The sequence below is a fragment of the Aquila chrysaetos genome, chromosome 14 (assembly GCF_900496995.4).
Source record: "Aquila chrysaetos chrysaetos chromosome 14, bAquChr1.4, whole genome shotgun sequence".
NCBI lineage: Eukaryota > Metazoa > Chordata > Aves > Accipitriformes > Accipitridae > Aquila > Aquila chrysaetos.
Genome location: NC_044017.1, coordinates 4,139,979 through 4,166,229, shown reverse-complemented (window position 1 = coordinate 4,166,229; position 26,251 = coordinate 4,139,979). Strand labels below are relative to the sequence as shown.

The 26,251-nt window shown below is 38.9% G+C and overlaps 1 protein-coding gene across 5 annotated transcripts in view; it reads left to right on the top strand.

Moving 5' to 3' along the window:
• PCCA (propionyl-CoA carboxylase subunit alpha) overlaps positions 1 to 26,251 on the top strand; it is a 300,837-nt gene that overhangs the window by 222,469 nt on the left and 52,117 nt on the right. For all 5 annotated transcript variants that reach the window (XM_030036718.1, XM_030036720.2, XM_041128640.1 and 2 more), the window contains 2 exons: positions 3,864 to 3,962; positions 17,801 to 17,854. In XM_030036718.1, the coding sequence (XP_029892578.1) occupies positions 3,864 to 3,962; positions 17,801 to 17,854 (153 nt within the window). The remainder of the gene's footprint in view (positions 1 to 3,863; positions 3,963 to 17,800; positions 17,855 to 26,251) is intronic.

Below are 26,251 nucleotides of genomic sequence, written 5' to 3'. Positions count from 1 at the left end.
TAGGGTAGGGGTGGCATAACGAGTAGTTAGGGCCAGGACTCTTTAGGCCAGGAGTTAAACCAAAAGCATCAAGTTAAACACTATGCTGGAAGGCAAAATTGGAACCATGGGATTAAGTCAGCAGACTTAAGTTAGTCAGTCTCAAGGCTGGCATGAGGAACTTCAGGCATAATATTTTGAAGCATCAGGCAGGAAACAAATGCTTGAGCTGCCCTCCAGTCTCCTGGAAAACCACCTTCATTTCCAGGAGAAAAGAAGTGACATGTGCCAGATGTATGCGAGACTCTGCATTAGTAAATTAACAGGGCTATAACACTCAGGCTTGTGCTGCCTCCTTTAATTGCCTGACATGCATATAGAATGCCAAATGATGTTCTCTAAAGGAAACTGAATGCAGATTATGCTTTGCAGCTCTTTGCACTATTGGTTAGCTGGTACCTATCATGCTGAACATCAGGAGCTCAGTCCACAAGAGGTGAAGGGGCTGCTACTTGTGTAGTTCAGGTGCATGCCAGCGAAAGTCTGCAAAGTTGTGACAGTAGAGTAAGCCGTTGACCTTTTTCTAGCATCGTGCCTTGGACTTGTCATTCTTCTTTCTGAGACCTAATTTACAATAGCTTTTGAATTGGAAATAATTGTAAAGGAGGACCACGGCTGCTTTTATCTTTTATGCCCTTACACAGGGACAAACAATCCTATTTAAAAAAAAAAAAAAAAAAAAAAAATCCACCACACCACATTGATGTATTGTAGCAATGGTTTAAACAACCATAGTTACTATAGAGTAATTCCCCCACGCAACACAACATGATGTGCATATGCATGCATACACATGCATGCATACACACACATGCATACACTTGGAACTGAGTAGCTGAGGACTACTAGCTACTACAAGGTAGACTATATAGCTGTGGTGTAAAGTACAATGTGGCCCGCTGCGTGAGTGATTGGACTGGGATCTCCTCCCTGCAGTTGAAGTGTTGGTATCCGTTGAGTGCTGATTCATTCCTGGCTGTCTTATGAGCCCAGAAACAAAATAAAACAGGAAATAGTCAACGTAATTCTTTAGTAGTCATCCTCGTGTCCCCCTTCACAAGACTAAAGCAAAAAGGCCCTGGTTTTATTGCAGTAGTTGTTGGGTTCTATTATCATATCCATTGTTAAAGGAGGAATGAAGGCAAATGCAAGCTTTTGACAAGTCCTTCGAACATCTTATCTATTCCCCTGCCTACCCCCCCCCCCCCCCCCCCCCGCCTGCTTTCCCCTTGTTTGTAGTGAAAGTAACATGCCCACTACATGGTAAATCTCCTACCCTCAGTTCTTGTTAATTTTCTCTGATGGCTTGACCTCCTGGTTTTGTCATCCTACCTATTGGAGAAGAGATAGCCAACTTCTTTGTGATCCTCTTGGCTTCACATCATCTTCCCCAGTTGTACATACCGTGGTGAGACCCAGGCGAAAGCAGTTAAGAACCTGTAGCTCCATTCTGTGAGAAGACTGCTGCAGTTTACTGGGGTATGCACTGGTTCAAATAACACCACCCACCCCGCTCTAGCCCTTTATTCTTTCTTGAATGGGGAAAACATAGTAGAGGCAATATATTGTCTGCTGGTTTTTCTATTGCATGTGAGCAGCCATAGTGTTCCTAGAGTGCCACGGTTTGTTTAGACCTACCATCTGGCTGCTTGCATCTCTTCTTTCAGGGTGGTTTCCACCAGAAATTTTTCGATACTAACGTAATCTGGAATCAATGATGGCTAGACTTGTATAGACCTTTGTGAGGGATTTTAAACAGGTCATTTACCACTGTGACACACTAGGTTTACTTCTCTTTTGTTCATCTGTACAGTGATAAAAGAGCTAATGATTAAATTGAGTTTGTTGTGGAGGTATTGACTTGCATCTTGCCACTGGAACACCCTTCACTAGGACTATAGATATCGACTATAGATTTTCTGTGAGGCTGCGTGTAAATCCCGCGGTGCAACAAGCACAGTGTACAGTTGAAGTTTTTTTTGGTGGTGGTCAGGAGCCTGGTATGCTTTCATACCATCTCCCCTTCTTCCCGGAGAAACAAGGTAAATGATGTTTTCAGACCGAGGCTCCAGTGCAGACAGTCTTTCTTTGGTTATAGCGATAGTGACAGACAGCTTTTTAAATAATTGCCTTACGAAAGTTCAATTGGTAATCAAAGAGGGCTGAGACAGAGCACTGGAATTGCTTTTCTCCATTTGGAAAGTCTTTTTCAGATGTTTCTGCTGTTCTCAATAAAGACAGTATTTGCTGATTCAGGTTTGCTGAGAGCGGGCGAGGTTCACCGCCGTGTTCCAGCTGCTTTGCGGTGCTCTGGCAATGCAAACCAGCTGCAGGTCTGGTTTAACTCAAGCCAGGTTTATGGCTGGTTTGCATCACTGGAGCAGTGTAAAGTACCTAAAGCATGCCAGCTAATCTGGCCTATTGCTGAACCATTATAAATGACTTGTTTTTCTTCTTGTTCTTTACATGTAACTTTATTTATAGTTAAAGCCCGTAGAAATTGAGTAGATTGTAGCACTAAGACAGATTTTGAGTTCTAAACTAAAGTCTATAAAACTAGAGGTTTTTTAAGCCAGAGCTTTTTCTTCTTAACTGAAATAAAATTGTCAGATTACACATTGCTCCTCTGCACTTCTGTGTTATGGATTTCTTTTAAGTTACACTAGGATTACAGTTGCCTGTTCTTATTATAAGGTGAAATAATGATTAGTCTGAGATCTAAAAGAGTAGGCTTTATAAGTTTTATTTTGCAAAATGTGGGCTCAGCTTTTATTCTAAATGCAGTAATTTTCCTCTAGTTTACTGAGAATGTATGCAATATTTGTGTCATTATCAATATTGTCTGTAATTTACTGAATGAAAATATTTTGGAGGTTTTGAGAGAGGAAGGAAATCAGCCAACCATGATGATTTTTCTTCTGTGTATAGTAAAATTTGTAACCGAAATCATATTTATCTACCTTCGATAGCATGATAAGTGTTCAAAACAAGCCACAAATATGAATGATTAATTATATTAGTCCATGTATAGTATTTTTTTTTTCCATAATCCAGCTCTTCCTCTGAGGCTCTTACAGTGTTGAATGCGTGATGTGTATTTTTAAACAGTATTATACATAGAAGAATGTCAGAAGTGTCATTACAGCTACTCTGATCTACGCTTTCTTCAGACCTCAGAATTTTTGCTCTTTACCTAGAAATATTTTTGTATAAAGATTATGGGATGATTTTAAAAAAAAAATTCTGTCTGGATAAACATACTGGCATTAAAATCAGAAATTGTATTCCTCTGATCAGCTGTATGTTGGAAGAAAACATGACAGAATTTGCAAAGTTTTTCTAGACTTTGAGGCAAAGCACCGAAGAATTAATTACTGCCTCGTATTAATTAAGATAACAATGCAAAACCCTTCATTAGAAGCATAGGAAAAGTTCTTCCTTGGTCCTTGGAGAGAATATTATATGCAAGCCCTGTTGTGTGGGTTGCAAGGTGTCACTGGAATTTATATGCATTACTTGTCTAATTGCAGTAAATGTAGCATGTCCAGATAGGTTTAAAAGTTGGATGGCTGTTTGTTACTTGCTGGAAATCACTTGAAACCTTGCTACTCGGAGGCAGCTGTTCACAGGTCCTTCACCTCTCCCCAGAGATAGCTGGAAGACTCTGTTGTTGGACCCTGTCTTTTATGGCAGAAGCAGTAAACATGACAGGTTGTTTGGGAGCCATCTGTTTTAAAATGGTTGCTGCTTTGTATGCAGTAATGAACTTGAGATCAGTTTTCTGTCTGTCTTCATAGTAACAGCCTTGTTTGGTGTCACAACAGGTGGAAGTTGATGGGATGAAACTAAACGTGACCAGCGAGTGGAACCTGGCTTCACCCTTATTGTCTGTCACCATTGATGGCACTCAGAGGACTATACAGGTAAACTCACCAACGCTTCATTTGTAGAGCTGAGATAACCGCAAGCCTTTGGGTATCCAAATAATACTGATATGTGGGATCTAAACTTGCTGCATCCTAAAAGTAATGTGACGTTGCGTGAATAACATAATCTTTCTGCTTTGAATACATCCAGAGCTTCAGTGGAGTGAACTTGTCTCCAAGTTACTTATCTAGAGTTTGGAATATCTTTCTTTTAAAGAGAACTTGCTTGTTTTAGACAGAAATTTACCCCAGTTTCTAGGATCTCTTTACTTAATGGCTGTGAGGAGATACAGTTTCTTAATCACTTAAGAAATAAAGAATGGATTACTGCAAACCCCCCCCCCACCCCCCAAAACCAAACCAAAAACCAAATAGACCTGAAAAACCAACCAAAACCCACGTGGGGTCCTGCAGTAAAATTATTCCTCGTGTTCGGATCCTGTGATTTTTTTTTTTTCCCCCTTTTGGGCCTTTGCAATTTGAATGTCACAGGACAGTGCATCTCCCATGTAATGTGTTTTATTAATATGCTTTTATGAAATATGATTAGTTCCATGTTTTGAGAAGAAAAATGTAGAAAACACCCCAAACTTGTGTGGCTCTAAGAAAAGAGGACCAAAAAGATTAATGTAGTCGTATATTCTTTCCTTCTGGCCACTAGTGTGTTTGAAATCAACTCCAAACAAAAAGGTGTGCCTTTAACTGCCTTGTAAATTTTCTGAAGGCAATGCCAGTCAGGATTTATATATTTGTTGACAAATCCTTTATTTATAAATATCCATTGATCCTGGTAATAGTGAAAGGAGAAAAAAAATAATCAAAACTTTTGGAGTTATTGAAAATATCTTTCTACATACAACAATATCTCTTTCCTATACATTTATCAGTGATACAGTGGTCAGACTTCTGATAATTTACAGTGACATGTGTGAATTTATTTTTTCATTTTCACTCCTGGTAAATTACCCAACTGGAAATACTGTCTTTGCTTGGACTGAATTATAAGACTGCAACTTGAAAATAAAAAATACTGTATCTTTCAAGGTTAGTATTGACCGAGAGTGAAATATTCATTACGTGCCCAGGTAAATTATGGACTCAAGTTTTGTAGATTGCTTGGAAGGTTAATGCCAGCCTCAGGGCTTGTGTATATCTAAAATAATTTTTTATTTTAAAGTGTATTTTTATATTTTAATACTGGTCCATTTTGGTGCTGTTTTATAAAGTACATTCCTAATTTTGAGTAGGAGACAATACTGATTTATGAATACATAAAATCTGCCTAGGAGAAAAGCATTATATTTAGAATGGATAACCATATTCAGAAGGCCTCATTGCAAACTATATAATAACTTTATGGCTGGATACAGATCTTGGAGTATAACTAATAGTAGTAAGACCAGTTAACTAAAAGTGTAATATTAGAACTGGCACATAAAATTAGTTTAAAAATTAATGATCATGAGAGCTGCACATGCTTTCTTCTCGGAGCTGAGCCAGCAATAGTGTTACTTGCACTCCCTGAGTATGACCAAACTGTATGAAATACTGCAGGGCTAGCCACAGCAACAAGCAATAATCTGGCTGCATGCTATCTATCCAACAGAATGTGGAGTAAGCACATATGTTGTTTCTTTCTCAGATTTTATCTATAAGTCTTTGCTTTTAGCAAAGAAACCCAGTAGCTTGAAAAGTTATTAATCTTTTAGTGTATATATGTAAATTTATGGGAACCTTAAACTTGACCTCTGATATCCACTCACTGGAATCTAAATTGGTTTTTTGGTTATATATTTCTGCAGACTTGCCCCACTGCAAGAACCAAATTAGACAAGTGTATTCCTATAGGTCAATTTGTCTCCAAAAGCAATTGACCCCTGAGTCTTGAAGTATCTTCTTTCAGCAAGACTTAGCCCTAGAGCCATTTAAGCAACAAATATGGATGAATCGAATAATTCCAGCTGTGCTTTATTAATTTTCAGCCAATCTAATTTCTCTTCATAGTTGGTTTCATTCTTCTAAATTTGCTCAACCAAATACAGTCTTTGTGAACATTATATTTCTTTGAAGGTTTGATTTATGCACCTTCGGCTCGATCCTGCAGTCTGGCCCCAATCCAGCAAAGCACTTAAGCATAGAAGCAGGAAATAAATAATTTTAAAATATTTTGGTTTAAAATGTATTTATGTAAATTATAGTCTAGACATTCAAATTGTTGCATATCTGTCGCACACTTAAAAATAAGTAATTAAGCGTGCTGCCGTATTTCCACTCCTCTGCTGAAGGCTCAATGCGTATTAGAGCAAAGCAGAGCGCCAACTCTGCCACAGAGTTAAGAAGGCCTGTGAGTTTAAAAACCAGGTTTTCTGAGACTATTTCTACAGTACGGGACGCGGGAATACATCTGAGTGCCTGAGGAGAGGTGTATGCCCCGGTCCCAGTCTGTCTAGGGCATATCAGGGCACAGGTAGGATGCGTGGCAGCCCCCTCCCTCCCACTTTTGTTTCCTTTGCGAGGAAGCCCATCTGTGTGCAGCAGATGGGCGCTGCAGAGTGCCTGGCCGGGTCCCCAGATGATAGAGGGACCAGAACCCTGGGGGATACTGCAGGTCCGTTTGCCCGCAGCACAAGGGCTCTGAAACCTTTGTGCAGCTTTGGATTACTGCGAAATCCGTAGGATGCTATACAAAGTGATGAACCGATGAAAACTTGGGATCGTTTGAGCAGGAGGTTTCTGCGATACGGTTTTCAGGGATGAGGGTGTGGGCAGACGTCATAGCATTCCTTGAAGTACACGGATTCCGTCATGGTTTTTTGTTGTTGTTGTTTTTTTAGTAGTTCCTTGGCTAATCCTAGTTTCTCAGCATTTTCTCCACTTAGGACTATACTCTACCTCTCATTTGGGGGGGCTGAATTTAACGTGTTGTGAAGTGTAGGATTTTGTTCACCGAGCAAATGAAATTTTTGTGTGCAGAAATACTTTGCCAAAACGGTTTCCCCTGCCTGTTTCCAAAGATGTTAGTGGCTCAGAATTTGACTTAGACCTAGCTATTGTGAATTTGGACCGTGCCTTTGCTGAAAATCAGAGAAGTAACTAGAGGCATGTGATTACAATGTCTTCCTGAGGATTCAGATTTGAAGGGATTGGCTGTTACTTAATTGAAAATACATATTTAAAATACATTTACATAAAAAACATGATTTGAGTATGATATAGCCTTTCAGGCAATATTTAGAATAAAAATAAATAAATGAGGTGCTTAATGATTCCTGTGAAGAGTGAGTGGAAAAGAGGAGGTTGGTTGAGTTGTGGAAAAGAACCGTAAGAACTCCAGTCGAAACTGGAAGGGAGAATAGTGGTTCAGAATGGTATCCTGGAAAGTAACGACAGTTGGAAGATAGGCAGCAGGCATATTTTGGGACAATGACGCCGTTTTTATCCCTCTGTCTCTGCTCCCATGTACAAGTAACCTGGATTTCAGTGAGCCCTGTGCCTGCAGAAGTCATCATCTATGACCTCTTCCTTCTCCCTGTAAATATGAACCGGGGAGCGGGTGGAAGGGGAGAAGGGAAGAATAAGCTGCCTTTTCCATAGAGCTGAACATCTCCTTTTATTCCTTCATGTGAACCAGAATCTAAGGGGACCTCAAGATAAATCAATGAATCCATGAAGTCTAGCAGATGGACTTGAACCTAACTGCAAGTCTGTCCTTACTACAGTCAGGTTGCAAGTAACCGCCTTCTAGTGGGACATTGCGCAGGAAGATCAGGTATCCGCGGAGAGAGCAGGTTGCCCAAGAAAAAAAATACATGTAGGAGATCTTCAAACCCTCTTTGCTTTGGCACTACTTGTATTTGGGCAAGTTCTCAAAAACCACCCCACCGACCATCCAAATGCTGAGGCTGCTCTATAGCAACACCACATGGACAAATTTTACAACTCCTTAGTGCTGTTAAATGCTCTGCTTTCATCAATCCCATCATCAAAGGCTCAACCCATCCTTATATACCATTTACTTGCAGACAGTTCCCTATAGCAAAAGGATTCTGAGCCAGAATAAATTGTCACAGTCTTTTGCCAACACTTTTGTACGTCTTCGTCGTATCATATGCACCCAGCCTTTCCACTGGCATATTGTCGGCTCCCACTGGTTTCACAGCTCTGCTAGTTTATGTAATGAAACCTTCCACCCTCTAAAGGTAGTGCAGGCATTCTGCCTGGAGCCTGGAAAACTCTTGGTGGCTTTTGGCAGCTTCGGCAAAGCAATTTTACAATATCACTGGTGATGCCTTCTCTTTGAATTTCCTGGCTTTCAGAGGATTGGTCTCTGCTGAACTGAAGCTCTGTAGGTCATAGGCAGAACTCAACTGGACAAGGTCCTGAGCAGCTCAATATTACTTTGGCATTAGCCTTGCTTTGAACAGGGAATATGACTACCCGATTTTCAGAGGTCCCTTCCAGCCTAACTGTTCTGTGACTCTGTCGGACGTCCCAAACTCTATGGTAAAAAGGTATTTATCAGTCACAGCAAGGTGTAATTAAGAGAGCAATGGAGTTAGTAAACAAGAACATGATCCTGTAAAGCTGAAATCATCAGTCTCAAGCTTCAAGTATTTTTGTGAATGAAATACATGAAGATGTATCAGTGGAGTTTTCTCTACTTAGTGTTACGGAGAATTCAATCATGGCATCACTTATTATTTTTTCATTTAATTTATTTATTGCATCAACAATTGCAGCAGGAGGAGTATATTCTACATCCTGGGACACGACAAATTTAAGTGCTTCTCTGATACCATGTTTCTTTTGATTATTATTTTGGTCTATAATAACAGAAAAAATGAAAATGCTGTAGGTTATGAAGCCTTTGTTCCTGGGAAATGTCTGACATTCTGGGAAATGTCTGACAGGAGAACAAAGCCTATGCCCAAGTATTCATTTCCTTCAACCCTGTGGAGACTTTTTTCAAACATACGTATAATTTTTTTTAGAAAGATTACCCATATATACATTTATATATTTTACTGTTTTGAGATCTCAGATGTAATCTGTGATAATGATATATTATACAGGTTTCAGGTCTAAAGTACCATTACTTCAGCACACTCATTTTCTTAAACCCTGAAAATGATCTTGGGAAGCTGTAGTGAGCAGTGTGCGTGAAGACTGCTCAACAGTCCATTCTTTAGTGCTGTGCAATTACTGCACACACTCTGCTGTTGTCATTTACCCACGATTTCAGAATTATTTTTGCTAGGTTGTCTCTAGAAGAGGGACACAATGATTTGCAAACAGGGGCAGGCATTTGGATGTACTATATCCAAATAGCTATACTGTTGGGTAAAGAAAAGCTAGAGTGTGAGCCCCAGCACTGGATTCCTGATGGCCCATATTGATTAATTGGTAACTCACTGCCTGGCTTTGTCTCAGCCCGTTCCAGTTACGGCTGATGTAGACAAACCTGATTTATGAAACAGATTTATGCCATGCTGTGTAGACCTAAGCAGTGGGACTGAGACGGTCATTGCCGTTTGGCTTTGGGACCAGGCATCAGTCCGTGGCCCTCCTTTATTCAGCTGTATAGAAACACAGGCTGCCTGTGTTTTCCTGTTTGCTCATCCAGCCACAGTCATCTGAGAAAACTGAGCTCAGCCTTGAAACTCCAGAAATGATCTGTGGATATGATACAGAGAAACTGATCTTTGTCTCCTCGCTTGATGCTCTCTTAGCATTTGAGAGAAGTACAAACAAGCTCTCATATCCCAGGTAAAAGACAACTACAAAAGCCTGTGGCATACAGTGTAGTATGCCTTGCTGTGTTTCAGACTTTTAAAATTTTTTGGAAAGTATTAATATGTGTTGGTCAGGGCACTGTTCTTGTTGTTACTTCTTTCCCTGCAGTTGCACAAAGAGAATGATAGATTTTGGCAAGTTGCTTATTGCAGTCTTATCATTGCCTAATAATTGCTGTGTCAGTGTCCTTTCGCTTCATCTGAATTCCTCCTAGTCCCTCTATTGGAAGAGACCGTGAGCAGTTAATCCCTACCCACTGTGTCCATGCTGCTTGTATCCTCATCCTCACTCAGTTGCCCCTTTTCGGTGCTGCAGAGCTGTTCCTTGCGGAGAAGCCTGTCTTTATGTCTATGTTGCTCTCTGAACATCTTCCATTTCTGTTATCTCCTTTCTGAGCTGTGGGGACCAGAACTGTGCTGTGTTGAAAACATGGGCAAAACCTAGACTTCTACCATAACTTAATAGTGTGCACTGATTTGTTATCTGTTTTCATTATAAATTTCAAATATTTCCTTTGGCTTTTGTAACCAAACCCAAGCACAGAGCTGATGTTCCTAGTGAATTATCACTTCTGATTGGTAATGGCTGGGGTGGGCAAGGAAGATAAACTCTTGACAAGGAGATTTTGCCAGGAAACTTTGAAGCTGTGCAGTGTTCTAGAGCACAGATATTGATATCCTGGTGTCACCCTTGGCAAACAACATAGCTGTTCTTGTGGGTGGAGGTGGATCCTTCCCAAAGGACCAGACACAGAAGCAGAGAAAAGTCATAGTTAGAAGAAATTCTGAAACTTCATCAGCATGCATGATTCAGTGCATATCTCCTTGGTGTGCTTGGAAAGACCCGAGTGATCTGCTTTAGATAATTATTAGATAATTCAACTTGTTGAGTTTGTGAAAGATTCTGTACAAGAAAATAAGTAATTGTACCACTTAGGTTTCATCGTTTGATCATGGGTGATCTAAGGACTGACTGAGACTTCCTTTATTTCCAAAGATTGTAGGGAAAGGGAAGGTGTATGAAAGCTGGCCTTTTTGGTGCTGCTTGCTGTAATTGCCAGTGATGCATATTAAAACAAATATTACTATTATGGCTTCGTCGACATGGGTGTTTGCCAAAATTGTTAAAATTATTACTTTTTAAAGTGAGCCTTGAATATACTTATAGCCTATACAACAACAGTATGGCCAGCTCCTGAGTCATGAAGCCTTTAAAAATATTGGATAGCCTTCACTGTCATACCAGAGTATTTGTGTTAAAGTCTACTTTAAATAGCAAGTACCCAAATCTCATGAGCGGTCTGCAATTTGTGTGACATCAGTTTAACTGAAGGCTGACTCCACAGTCTTGTCCGTTGTTCGAATGGAGAATGTGTGAAGGGAAGGCGAAAATTCAAGGAAATAAAAGATCATGAAATTACAGGTTACTGCTGCCTTTTTAAAATTTCTTTTTTCATTGAGCAGCAGAAGCAAAAAGTACACAGCACCCCCCTTTTCACACCCCCGATTCTTTCATGAAAATGATTTTTTTTTTTTTTTTTTTTTTTTTTTTTTTTTTTTTTTTTTTTTTTTTTTTTAAATCCAGGAAGGAAATGAGTGGTCAACTGCTATGCCCAATCAATCCCTTTGGAATTTATTGTCCACTTTTCAGAGAGGTCTCCCACAAAGTTCTATCTACAAACAACAAACTTCTCCCTTTCTTTAACCTAATGGGATTAGTTATATCCTGTGCTAGTCCAGGGGTTAATCAAATAATGTTAGTTGTCACAGTATCTTTTTTTTCCAAAGGAGCTATAAATTTTAATGACAGACACTATTCAGGATGAATAACTATAAGGATTCTGTTTGTGTCCAAAGGCCAAAGCATTGTATTCAGTTGTTGACAGACATTGTAGTTTTATGATGTCAAAACCTTGAAAGACAAGGAATGGTTCTCCCGAACATGGTAACACATTCAGAGAGCAAAGGGGAAGGAAGAGGAGAGGAACCAAAAAGCGAGAAAGGACTATGGATCCTGCAAAGGGTCTGTCAGAGCAGTCATAAACGTTACCAGATCTAGAATCACGTGGCAGCTTGTTACCTGCGCACTGTCCCCCTGTAAGAGCAAAACATATTATGGCATGTGAAAACAAGGGTAAGGTTTCTAAAAGTTTTAGTCATTTTGTGATTTAACATAAGAACAGCAAAAATTTAGAAGTTCACAGGGAGGACTAAACTCTTCATTGTTGTAAATAATTGTAAATAGCTGGAATTGTTGGGCTGGAGTAAATCTCGTTTAGATTCATTCTTTACCAACACCAAATAAGCGGTCTTTCTGGGAGGTGGGGGGGGATGGTGGCGGTGTTGGGGTTTTTTGTTTATTTGTTTTAAAGCCTCTCATCCACTGCTTTTTAACGCCTGCTTACCTCAGAGGGTTAAAGGAGCACAGGGACATGCTTGGAGGGTGCTCTCTGTATATGTAATAGCAATACTGCAGTGGTATTAATATTAAACATTTGTATGTCTAAAGCTTGGCAAAAAGAAGTAACAAGTGACATTAACATTGGATACCACCTACAGAAATACTGTGAAGGATCTGTGTTTCCATTTGTCTGTTTATGGGAGGACAGAAATTCCCAAGCCATCTACAAGCACTAGGAGAACGGTTCTTTTAAAAGTGATAATATGGTGCCTCAGCCTCTTAGAAACTTCCCCTGCACCTTTATCTGTGTGGATTGATGCCCTGTAAGCCATTCATGCTATGTTTAACATCTGTATTTGTACTGTTTGGGAATAGATTCCATTTAGCCGCTGGAAGAGGACTTGCAATAGGTGCTGGTGGAGGCCAGTATCTTAGTTGGCATCCTGGTAGGATTCCTTTTAAAGGGAAGGACTACTTCAGCATAGGACCATTTACACCAGTCTTGGACATCTTTCGCATGTCAAAATGCTTCATACGCAGCAGGACTTGATCATCTCGTTCCCCACTGGGTGACTGCTGCCCTTGTAAGAACCTGGAAAATGTGGATGTGCCCTGAGGAGGAACAGCTAACTGAGGCTTCATTTACTCTAAAGTGCGATCTGAAACTGATAATGGCTAAGGGTAGAGCAGCGCACAAAACTGGGCTAAGTTTCCATTTGTACTTTAATGCACTAAGGGGAGGAAAGGATGGCACCACCAGTGGAGAACACTAAGTTGTGACAAAAGTAGACTAATCCTCTAAGTGGAAATGCTTGTGAGGCTGCACGAGTCTGAACATATAGCGCAATGTAGACAGTCTCCAACATATAAGAAAGCTTGGTCACGCTGGTAGTCTGGGATCACATCCCTAGCTGGGGATTTTGCACAGTGGAAGGGGAGTGCTGAAATTAAATTCTGCTTTCTGCAAAGATTCCAGGAGGAGAGGGAAAAGGAGATTGATAAAGCCAAACCAATCCTCACGTTTTGACAAGACGACGACTTCATGGTGTCACATCTGTTTCTGCAGCTTTCTCCTCCTCTCTGACCCAACCATGGGACTCCAAAGATGGAGTGACATAGCTGGATGATGGAGCTTTCCAGATGTCCAAGCATGCTCATGTACACAAAACCTCATAGATGAGGTACCAGCAGATGAATCTGCTATAACTTTACGAGGTAAAATACTGTGGTTTTTTTTCCCCTGACTTCCCTATTTTGGGAATAATTGTTTTTTAATTAGACCCGTCTGGGGATGATTCTGGCCTGTATTTTGCCAGATTGAATTTTCAAGAATTTATAAAAATTGGCCAAAAAGTGGATAGCATTCTCCATTTGAAATTCATGGCATAAGATGTTCAGAATTTCTGCTAGTGGCCAGTTGAAATGAAGCAATAGGGGCTGCAAGAACTTCTGCATTCTGAAAAACAGCATCATGCTGGGAAACTACACAGTGTTTCACTCAAAATTTTATCTATAGTCTATCTATAGGTTTTCTGGGCTTGGGTGGTTTTTTTTTTGTTCTGTATAGGCTGATACATGTTGTCTGACTGTTAATGTAGTCATGCCACAGCTTGAAAAAGTTGAAAAAATGTTGGCCAAGTGACAATCTGTACATTTTCTGTAACAAATGGTCTCCAGCTTTACTTTCAACAAATAAAGGTGGTAGATAGTAGTTCAAGGTAAATGTGTTTGAGAAACTTACATGTATGATTTCCTTTGCCAGTTCATATTCATTTTGACTTGACACATTACTTTTCCATTTGTAAGCAAAGCAAAATAATTGCTTTGGGTCTGTTGGAGTTTCTTTGTTTTGGTATCATTCCTTCCCTGCAGCTGCTCCCTTCCAGCTTGGAGAGTCCAAGATACCAGAAGATTTGTGGAAACTAATAATGTCTGTGTTGGTTTAGAATCTCTTTCAACAATATGTATTTCATGTTTGGCTGAGCTTCTTTATCCTTCTTCATGTAAAGGTTGTTACCATTTTTATCTGCAAGTGCTCATCTACTGCAGGCTTAATGCAAAGCTGATTGTAACCCTACTGCATCTTATGATGAATAGATCATTGGTACCCAACTAAGTGGAAATAATTTTCTATGGCAAAGCAGAAGAATTTAAAGTCATATCACACTAACCTCTGGTAATTTACTGGGATTTACAGATTAAAACGATTATTTGTGAAATGGCTGTGGTATAGCATACACTTAAGATAGAGGAGGAAGATCAAACGCATTTTGTATGATTATATACGCTTGTCTATTTTTACCTACGTGCGTAAGCGTTTTGTTTGTATATACATAGCATATGCAGTATAGCATGCTGTAACCTGTGTGTAAAAATACATATAATATTTATGTAACACACTCATTTGACAGCTTTGAGACTGCCGATGGATTTTTTGAAGTTGTGATTTTTTTTTTCAGATTTGATTTATCTTGTTACTTTCTCATAAGGAAGAAAAACTTTACTTTTAACTCAAATGATGCTAATAAAGTTAGTCTCAAGCTCTATCAGTTGAATCAATCAGAAGAGCATTGGTTATGTCTAAGATCATGTAATTGATGCCAACAATGTAATTTTTGTATTGGCAGGTAAACATACAGTGATGTTTTGTCTTTGTTCAAATGGTAGACTTCCCTTGCTTTTTGGTGTAAACCTCCTAGTACATAATTTGCAATTTGTTAGGAAAACAATGACAATGCATATAATTAGCTATTCTTTTTTGTTACCTCTATTTGATTACTTTCCTGCTATCACATGCAATATGAAACCATCTATTATGAGGTATAGAATATGTAAATATCTAACTTTACAAGAGAAACTGGAGACTGGTCCTTTTTCTAAAGAGGTGTAAAATAAAAGAATAATTGTTAACCATGTCCTTTCATTTTCTTGAAAACATCAATTACATTTACAAATCCCAGAAACACAAGCCCACCAGTGGAACAGAAATAACTCCTTTCAATATGCTTCAAAAAATCTAATCACATCTAACAGCTGAAATTTATTTACAGCTGTAATTTGAAACATTAATTATGATAATGTGCTGACTTCTTTTGTAACATGGTTCTCAAAAGCCTGGCAGTTCTCTTTTTGGTCTTGATGTAACATATGTTTTGTGACTTGGAGAATTTCTCTACCTTTCTTTCTTGTTTTTGTTTTTTTGTAATATACCCAGAAGGGAAATTTCTTTTTCTCCTCTGTTTGTTAACTATTTTCCTCACCTTCCCCGTTATTTTTTTTTTTTTTTTTTTCCCCTCACTGCCGGTTAATTCAAGAGATGGATTTTAGTGCTTTAACTGACTCTTAATGCTAGAGACAACTGAATGTAATGCTTTGTATTTTGGACACAGCAAACAGTAGCAGTGAGGATTTACTATAGTGTGATACCAGGGCACTTCAACAGCGTCAGAGCAGGAAGGCGGCTGCTTATATCTTTGTCTTGTCTTGAGACTGTGGCTTTAGAAGGTGCCTTCTTGATACTTGTATGTATTTGGCTTTATTAAATTGGTTATTAAATTATTTTTGAAAGGGCTTAGTTATTGCTATGCTAGCTTATTTAGTTGTGAGTAGAGACTCTGTGTGAGGAAATACTTTAATGATTTGGTTTTCAGTTGTGAAAAATAAGTCAAGTTGTCAAGATACCTGGCTTTACTTTGAAAGCCTTTAAAGAAAATGACAAAAGGGCTCTATTTTTCTTTTTTTGTTTTGTTTTGTTTTTTAGGTTGTGTTTTTCTGTGTGACGGGGAGATTAGCCAAAAAAATGGAATTTTTATTAGGACATGAAAAGGTCTCTAATGACCCTTGAAAGCGCACAAAAGGGTAGCACAATAAGTGACAGAACTCTAACGAGGGTGGAGGGCATTCCAGGAAAAAAAGAAATTAAATCCTTTAATTTTTTTCGGCTTGCCATTTTCTGACAGCTTATCAAGTGGTTGGGACTTGTTTGTTTTGGCATGCGGTTCATTCATTGTAGGCAGCCGGTACTTTGTTCTTCTTTGTGGTTTCCAAAACCTGATTGTGTTTATCCTAGACTGTGGGAAAAGTGTATATTCCTGTTTCCTTTATAAAAGTAAACGTCAGGTTTTGTATGAAATTTTATTTCCCATATTTTCCATTCCATTAATCATTATTGTTGAAATATGTCAGGCTTTGGCACATCATCCTTTGTTTTCATATGATTGTACAGATTGCAGTGTCAGTGTGTGACCTGTTAAGTTAAAAAATAAGCATGTTCGGGCCGTAGTAATTATTACTTCATAAAGCATAGCTGAGGAACATGCACCATTATTGAAAAGGGACCAGGATTTAATTTATTGCTATTAAAATTGTTTTGGGGGATATCTAGCTATTGTTGTATACCACTTTCTCAGTCTAGAGAAGACAAGACTAAAGGGAGCTGTGATAATGGCTCTTCACATAACCGTAGGTAGCTGTAAAAAGAAAGGGAGTAATCTGTGTTTCTTGTCTGTGATGAAAAAGAGGATAATTAATGTGCTGCAGTTGCAGTAAGGGTTATTTTAGTCAGATATTAGGTAAAAACTTCCTAATGATAAGGATGCTGAACACTGGGATAAATTGCTTAGGGAGACTGTGAAATCTCTGCAATTGAAAGACTTTAAGAATGGGTTAGACACATTGTTTGGGAGTGACACAGGTGTGTTTTGACTCTGCCGGGGGTACTAGACTAGAAGATCTCTCAAAATAATTTGCAGCCCTATTCCTAGGATTCCTTGTCTTTAACATGCTGAAGATCTCCATGCAGCTCTTTGTTTGCAATTTATACTCACCTTCTCAAATCTGTGCTTCTATACTCATACGTACATCTGGCATTGTGTAAGTATTAGGCCTGTGTTCCATGACTAGGGCCCTGATTTTGGGTCTATATGTGCCATAATTTAACAGCAGGAAGAAAAAGGGAGAAAAAAACTTTTCACGTTGAAGGAGACGATTCACAAGAAGAAAGAATTCTTTATGCATTTTGCATATTTAGATTATGGATAATACTGTGTTAAATCAATAACATATTGTCTTTTGCATTGTCTTGTGGCTTACTGACAATGTAATATTTGAAGACTGCTTAATAACTTCAATCAACTCCTGAACCACAGTAGGTGACCAGACATTTCATAAGGTCATTTTTTTTTTTTTTCTTCTCTTTTCAAAGTAACATCATTGGAGGTTTGCATTTTAAAAAGAGATTAAAATGTCTCTCATTAGGAGAGAATGAAGATAATACTAAAAGTGAGTAACAGGAATACAGAATCACAGACATTTAGAGAAGGCAGAAGCCTCATTATTCATGACAATTTGTCTTTCTGCAAGTCCAAGGTTGTTCTGTGTTGAACTTGGCCATATTTGTTCTCATTGTTCTTCAAAAATAAATGTTATTGAGTTGACTGAAACAAACCCAAAATCTGAGCAGAAGTATGAATTGGACTTCTAGTACTGAAGCTGTTGAAGGAAAGGGTTTTATTTTATCTGTTTTATGTATAATTTGTGTACTCAATTAGTTTTCATTACTTTACAGTGATGTGACACAGAAAAAAGAATGGTTTCAAATTCCGGAGACACTTCTAATCAGTTTTTACGTCTCTTTTTTTCAGCGGCTTTCTCGGAATGCCTCTGGAGATACAAGCATTCAGTTTCTAGGCACAGTGGTAAGTATGTATAACTATTACCAAGAGTTATGTTGGTAGAAGAATATAATGTAAACAGAAAATAGGCAAATTACACTGGCAGCACATTTGACACTTGTGTTTGTGGAGGTTGGTATTATGTGTAAATATTCTGAGCTTAACAGGTGAATCGAGGCAAATTTCTGAAGCTAACTTTCATGGCACAGTGCACAGTATCTGCATTCCCCATGTCAATTGATTCAAGTCTGCCTCTGTTGCATTTACAAGGGATTTAAGAGTAACTGGTTGTAGACTTGTAAACTTACTGCAACATACTCGGGTTTGGTCCATGCCAGCATCAAACCCACTCTTCCCCACCACCTCCACTTTCTGACCTCTGTTGCTTCACCCGTACCACATACCTTCACATCCCAGAGGTGGGTCAGTACCTTATGAAAAGACTATTTAGTAATGCAAAGTGTTGTGTCCTTTTCTCACTCTAACCAAATGTCATAGCTCTGTAGTTCTCCCAGATTTTGTTTGCTGGAGAGAAGTATGCCTAAAATCCTGATCAGATTTTATACCATTAGACAGAATTTACTCAATAAAATAGATTTTTTTCATCTGCTATTATCTGGAGCGGTCATGTATACTATAGAAACTAAAGTTTTGTGTTAGGTGATGGATGCTTATAAACATATATGTGATTGAAGCAGCTTCCAATTCCATGATTTGGATGATTAAAATGCAGTCAGTGAATTTTTCCAAGTTCCTTATGCACCTAAAAATAGTTCTGAAAATGAGATAAAATTGAAGTATCCTCTAAAGTGAGTTGTCCTGATCACTGCCAACAGGTTTCCCTCAGTGACATTAACAGTCAAAAGCCTAGGAATGAAATGTTCCCTTTAGAATTTAGTCCTAATGTCTCTGTGCACTATATGTTTTGGACAAAAGTAGATTAAGATTGCGTATGATAATGCTTTCATTCTACTTGCTTGTGATTAGTTCTTCTAAGAGTCCTATGAAGCCATTTTTTGGGAGGTATAATGTGGTAAGAGTAAACTTAACAAGAATACCTGTAGACTTGCATGTTGTTTTTTAGAGATGAAAAGTGCCCGTAATATTTTTTGCTTCTATAAACATCTCTACATGCATATACATTTTATTTGTCTTATTCAATATCAAGCAGAGCAGCAGTTACAAATAAGTCATAAAATAGAAGTTTTGTTCTGCACTGTTGTATTTGTAAAGAGGCTTCAGCTCTGGAGTTGCATCTTGCATATGCGGGATTGCTGCTAGCTGACTGATCTGATAGTCTTTGTGTGAGAAGAAAATAATTACTCCAAGTAGATAAGATATAAATGCAAATGCAATTTGATAAGATAATACTGAAAAGATTTTAATCGATCCCCTGTAAGTGGGTGCTGTAGCAGAGAAAATTCTGATTGTGTATTTAGCGACATTAAAAATTAAATTTGTTGTTAAGTCGGGTATGAAAACAGTTCGTATTAATATGTTAGAAGTGTCCCGGAGTCTCACTTAGACACCAGAACTCTTCTGCTGGGCCTTGTGCGACAGCAAAAGAAGACAAAAGAGGGTACAGTGTTGATGTGCTTTAAGCTTTAAAAAATTGATGATGAAACAGCTAATGGATTGTAATATATATCAGATCTTACTGACTAGCTCATGTGCGCTTATTGGATCCTAGTTATTTTGGGAAATCAAGTATGTGATTATAACTAAAATTCTCAAGAGGACTGGACAGAAAAGCCTGTAGTACTCTGTCCATGATTTTTTATTTAATGTAAATTATGCACGTCTTGCTAATCAAACCCAGAGAGAGAACTTCAGCGAGCAGGGTAGAGAAGCAGTAATGAAGTCTGCTTCCCAGGGTTTGCTCCGACACCAGTTCTCCCACGGAATCCAAGCCAGAGTCGGCGCCTCTGTTCCTATCAGTTCCTCTAGCCTACTGTCCTTCTCCTTTCCCCTAAGTCCCTGTATTTAATTTGTCCCTTGCTCCTTTAACATCCTTGTACTCTTCTGATTTCAACTTAATACACTCGGCTTAGGTAATGGGACAGAAGGATGGATTTTCCTTACAATGATATCCCCTACAAATTGCCTGCACGTATAGGTACACAGTCTCTATGTGTGTAGCTGCGTGTGTATGTGTACACATACACAAATGTAAATGTTCAAACAAAGAAAAGAATATCATCTTAATGAAGGTCCTAGAAATACGTTTGGGGCTTACCATTACGTATCTCGTACTAAAACTTTGCTAACAATAGAAGTGCAGTCAAGATAGTAAGTGTTTGAAAGGAATATTTAGCAGCAAGAAAGTCCTGATTGCTCATTATTATTATAATGTATTTTTATCAACATAATAAACAGCTTGTGAAATTATTGCTCTGCTCTTTTTTTCGTAGTAGAAAACATTAGGGATAGCTTTGAGCATTCTGTGTTCCTTTTGATGGGGGCAAATGTTGATGGCACTTCAGTGGTGGCAGGCAGCGTGGTGCTACCGAGCATACACACCGCTGACCTGTCCATCAGAACATATTTTTAGAACCAGCTGATCAGGAGCACAGCTCCCCGGCTTGTCAGGAGGGCATCAGCTTCGATAAATGGCTTCACTTGATTTTTTGACATTGGATGGTAGAAACAATTCTGCTACTGGTTTTGGATAAAATACAAGCCCCTGCTTCAGGAAGCCAGCTGACACTCTGAGAAGTGAAAGGTATGCTTCTCTGTTAGAACCATCCTCGCTGTCCCAGTTAGCTAGGTGAAGGACAGAGAAAACTACATTGCAGCAGAAAGACAACAGTTTAATATGAATTCTGCTGCATAACATATGGTAAATGTGTGGACAGTAGGACAAATGTTTCTGTTAGTGTAGCAGCGTATTTCTGTTGTTTTGGAGGAGAGCAGGAAAAATCATGTTGCTTTCCCCAGGGAAATCATAGCTTTGAGTGCACACTGTTAGCATCGTTTGGGGGTCTACATGGATTTGTAATAATACTTTTGTTTACTTCTGATCATGAGTAGAAATTCTTTGCTGCTTGAGTGTTTCTCTTCTCTTCAAATTGTAGTGGCGTTAGATAGCTTATTTTCACCAAATTGTTTTTTGGTAGAGGGTTATAAGTCTCAGATCTGATATTGCTCATGCTGTTGGAGGATGTACAAGGGTGTTTCTGCCTGAGGAGCAAGCAACTTTTAGCTGTAAGAAGTAGTTGTTGAATAGGAGGCTACACTGATTTGGTTTAATTTTCTTGGTATGATAACATTTTGAGTCCTGATTAAATTATTTCAGCACAGATCATGGGTTATTGCCATAATTGAGATTTTACATGAGTTTTTACTCATTTTTCCTCTCTACTGAAGATGACTAGATATCATGTGCTGATGGAGTCCTTCTATTCTGTGGCTTTACACTAGAATTATTCAGATAGTGTATTTATTAATAGCATTACTGTAACACCAAGGAATCTTATTGTGCTATATATTGTACGAAGAAAAAGGAAACAGGGTAATACATGCTTCAGATTAATGTCCAAAACCATGACCAAAAGCAGGAAAAACAAGGAGGCAGACCTTTATGGGTTGTCTCCTGTGTATGGGCAGCTCACAGAAATAGGTTTGTAACAAACATAGAATCATAGAATCGTTTAGGTTGGAAAAGACCTTTAAAATCATCGAGTCCAACCGTTAACCTAACACTGTCAAGTCCAGCACTAAACCATGTCCCTAAGCACCACATCCACACGTCTTTTAAATACCTCCAGGGATGGTGACTCAACCGCTTCCCTGGGCAGCCTGTTCCAATGCTTGACAACCCTTTTGGTGAAGAAATTTTTCCTAATATCCAATCTAAACCTCCCCTGGAGCAACTTGAGGCAGTTTTCTCTCGTCCCATCACTTGTTACTTGGGAGAAGAGACTGACAAGGTCTCTCAGTCTCCTTTTCTCCAGGCTAAACAACCCTGGTTCCCTCAGCCGCTCCTCATAAGACTTGTTCTCTAGACATAAAGATCTATATGAAATCGAAACATAAAGATCTATAGAAAAATACTAAGATCTATACACAGAGCTTCTGCTTCAGCCTCTGCAGTTCAAAAGCCTGTATGTTTGAGCAGTCTTTTCAGAGGACCAAAGTCCATCCTTCATTTCTGTCTTTCTAGTTAGCCTCCACTTTCTGTTGTGTCTCTTGTCTCTTCGTTCCACCTTCTGTTCTCTTACGTGAGAGGAATGTTTTCGGTTGGCCTGCTGATAGTCCCAATCACTTGCTGGTTATTCACGCCTCTGTCAGCAGGACTTCAGCAATGAAATATGCCTGGGCAGACAGCCTTTAGCGCTAAGAAAGCTACAAGTATATAGAGAACTACAGATTATTATGGAAGCATTAAACGTATTCTAGACTGTGCGTAATGGCCTCTGTGTAGAATTTTGGATAAAGAAAATTAGTCTGTTTGCTCAGCTAGCGAGTAGCCTGGCTCCGCTGCATCTGTAACGTCATTGTCAGCGTTGGGCTGCAGGCCGTGCTTGACAGCGATGCTCTGCTGGCTCAGTGGAACACTTTCCTCAAAAGAGACAGTCCCAGACAGTGAAGAGTCCCCAGCCACAGTGGAAAATTTCACTATCCTCTGCTCATTATTCATGCCATTTCTTTGATCTTCTGTTCTCTAACATCAGAGCAGCGATATAGAGGAAAACAGTTACTTCTTTCCCCTGGGGAAGGATGAAAGAACATATATGTGACAGATATTAGTCATGTTGCTCAGTGTATTACTTGACAATGTTCCTACAGTAGTGAACACAATATAGGAACCCACGTGGAACAGAGTGGAATTGCTCTGACCAAAGAATCAAGCCATCTTTAGGTGCTTCTGAGTTTTGTAGCACAATTTTCTTGGTTCAGCCTTCTCACTGGAGGTTTTGCCATTGCTTCAGTCTCATCCCTGATGGAGTGCTTTTGGCACCTTTGATTTACAAAACATTTGAAGTTTTGCTATGGAGGCTTATGGTCTCTTATGTTTGCTATTAGCCTTGTTAATGCTACGCTTGCTGTTCTTCAGCCTTTTTGCAGACCCATTTAAAATAGTCCAGAGACCCACCGCCGTGATCACATCTGCAAACTCCAGGTTGAGAACACTGGATTTAGGAAAACTAGTCTCTGTCAAGCCCTGGCCATGCTTTTTAGCATAGTTGGCATACGTTCTCATACAGTAATGATCACTCAATATTAATGACTTTTTGATTGTTCTGTAGCTACTTCCAGATAGATTGGCAAAAGGATGTTTCATACACAGTCAGGGTTATTAGTTGTGTATGTTGTTTATGAAGTTGGTCAGAAATGGAGAGCTTTACATAGAGGCATTCCTCAAAATCTTTGCCTTTGCTTCCTGGCTTATTGCATTCATCATTTATGTATCTAAGGTAATCCTAGGAGCTACAGGTCAGTATACTAACTTTACTTCTCACTGCTGATTTCCCTTTCTGCTCCTTCCTGCCGTGACTTGTCTGCTTTTGCTTCACCAGCAAACTTCCAACTTTCTGTCCATTATTGAGGCTTACAAATTGTCCTGGAACTTTTCAGTCTGTATATAATCTCATCAGCTTCCAGACAGCTTCCTCCTCCTTTTTTCTTTCTCCCTGCATTCTTACAAAGACCAATTAAATAGCAATAAAGATGGAAGCTTTGACTGTATGAGTCTGATTTAGCTCACAATGACAAATGTTTAACAACCTGCTTCTTTCACCCTTACAAATCATTGCAGTTCTTAACAGGTTTTCTTTCTTTCTGCTTTTCTTTCTGTATGTGGCACTTCTAAAACTAGATACTGAAGATTTATGCAGACTTTCAAACATTGGTTGAAAACCTGCAGAGGTTACAAAGGTTGTATTTATTGGAATATGTAGAGTATTAACCACAAGAAAATACATATAGTCCAGTAGGTGTTTATTTTGCAAGATAGTGTCGTCTTTTTTAAATGTTTTTTTTTTACTCTTCCTTTTCACAAGCCTTAAGATTAGGGTTCCTGCTGATTTAAAGGGAATTCTACTGTTGTATAGATTTTTTTCTTTTCACCCAGTTTCAGAGGCACTGTGAACCACGGTGTTTCTAGTAGTAGAACTCTCGTCAGTGGCATTTCAGTAGTGCAGAATGTGTCACTAGGAAAAATGGGTAGTTGCTTCTGGAAACATTAACTTCTGCAAGTCCCTTTTGAACATGGGCGGTGAGAATCCAGAGACTGGCTACCAGCTGCTGCAGTATTCTGCAGGAAGTGGGTAATTCATGCACCAAGGATTTCACTTGTGAAAGTAGTGATACTTTGGCCCATCATTAGGACTTGGCGGTGAGAATTGTTCCAGCTCACGTGACGTGGATGATTGGGCCCAGTCACACAGTTACATAGGCTGTTCTCATTTCAATTCTGTTATATATTTATATCTTTTAAAGCACAAGGTATAGCGAAGATATTAAAGCTGTCCATTCGGGGCAAACTGAAAAGCTCCTGAGAGATCTAGAAATACCGGTGTTCCCAAAAGCCACGTCCTAAAATCAGTTAGATTATTTTGGGAATCTTGCTCAGGATTCCTTTGGAAAAAGAAATAAGCAAGCGCTCGGAGTTCTTTCTGAATTTTGCTTCTGTGACTTAAAAGAAACCAGAAGTGCCACAAGTTCCCACAGAACAACTTCTTGTAGTCTTTGTCTGAGACCTCCTTGAGCAAGAGGTGGTGGTGTCAAGGTGAAGCTGAAGCTCCGTATGTGCTTGTTGGGTGGCCAGCGTGAATGTGCTGGCTGGCCGACTGGCTGCTGCCAAATTTCCCTCAGCTGGAGTACGGGTTTAGGTCTCTTGTTTCCTTAACATAGCCAGTGCTCTTCAGAAGATTTGTGGAAACATAGTTATGGTTCCTACGATACTTATAGGTAGTTGGACTTACCTACCTTTTCTTCAAATTTCGTTGAAATTGATCAGCAGGTTAAAATAGTGTCTGTGGGTGCAAATGGGATAATTGGATGGAATGCGTTGGGGATGGGGAATGAGAGGCAGAAATCTGGATTGCAAGCCTTGCTTTCTTACAAGACCAGACTGGAAATGGGCTATTACATTTAGATTCTAATGTTTTCCTTTTTATTTTTTCATTTTAAATCTTGGCCTTTTCTTCTGTTTTCAATTAAAGTTTTAATTTGCAGAGAAAAAAATGTGTGGTGACATCATAAGCAGGTCAGAATTCCCATGAACATCCTTAATGTTGGTGGATTTTGTAGTGCGTGTGCTATCTGTTGTGTAGTAGTCTTTGCTTGTAATAAATTATGCCCTTTATCCCTTGGAAATATGCAAATGGAAAAATAAGGATTTCTGATTTTCCATACTTCATTTGACAAGTTTCTTTCTTGTTGAGCTCAGTAATGCTTTAAGGACAAGGACGGAACTTGCTTGGTTAGCCTGTTACTTCTTGGAACACAAGTGGACAGGTTACCCAAAGGTAACTCAAGTGATTTCCTTCGGTAGACTAAGATTCACCACTGTTGAAATAATTATTAGCTGCTTTGTTTGGCCAAAGAAGTATTGTTGGGGCTTTTTTAAACTGCATCAAGACTGTTACCTCATAGTGAAGATCTAGTGTTTTCTTCTGAAGATGATGTCTACTGCCAAGTAATAAACTTATGTGTAGCCCATGTTTTTAAACAGCTTTTTGATGGCTGCAACTTTGGCATATACCCAAGAACTGTTTAGCAGGTATTAATTTATATGGCTTTAAAGCTTAACCAGGAACCTTAATGAAACAAAGGCATGATGAAGTTAGTAAAGCTAATTTAAGTCTCTGAATGTAAATTTTAAATGAAGTTTTTATTGATAATAAATATACTTTGTTTCTCATTAGTCTTCTAGGCTTCAGTGGTAATATCAGTAAAATAAACATGTTTTACAAAGATTTAACATTAAAAATGCTATTAATATGACCCTTGGTACACCAGCACAATTAGATTTCAAAGTGAGCATTTAGGATGTAACAGCGATTAATGACAACCATCGAAAACAATTTTGAACTCCATCAGTTTAACTCAGGAGGGTAAACTTAATATGATAATTTATCTAGTTGAATTGTATCAGCTTAGCAGGAAAGTATGCAAATATGTGACCCTTACCTAGAATCTAAATGGATGCTGTGCTGATAGATTTATCAGTTCCATTAAAGAACTTTAGGGAACTTTGGAATTTCAGCAATTGTTCCCTTGGAGGCTGAAAACCAAACCTGATCTCATACTGGGACCATTCTGGTCTGCATATTTCCATAATTTGCCTTTGCTACTAATATGACAGCAAGACGCAAATAACTGTTTCTAATAATATCAAATGGAGTTGTGGAGGACAGCATTTTAATGTAGTAAAAGACCTCCCCGTGGGGTTGTTATTGCCACTATAGAACAGCA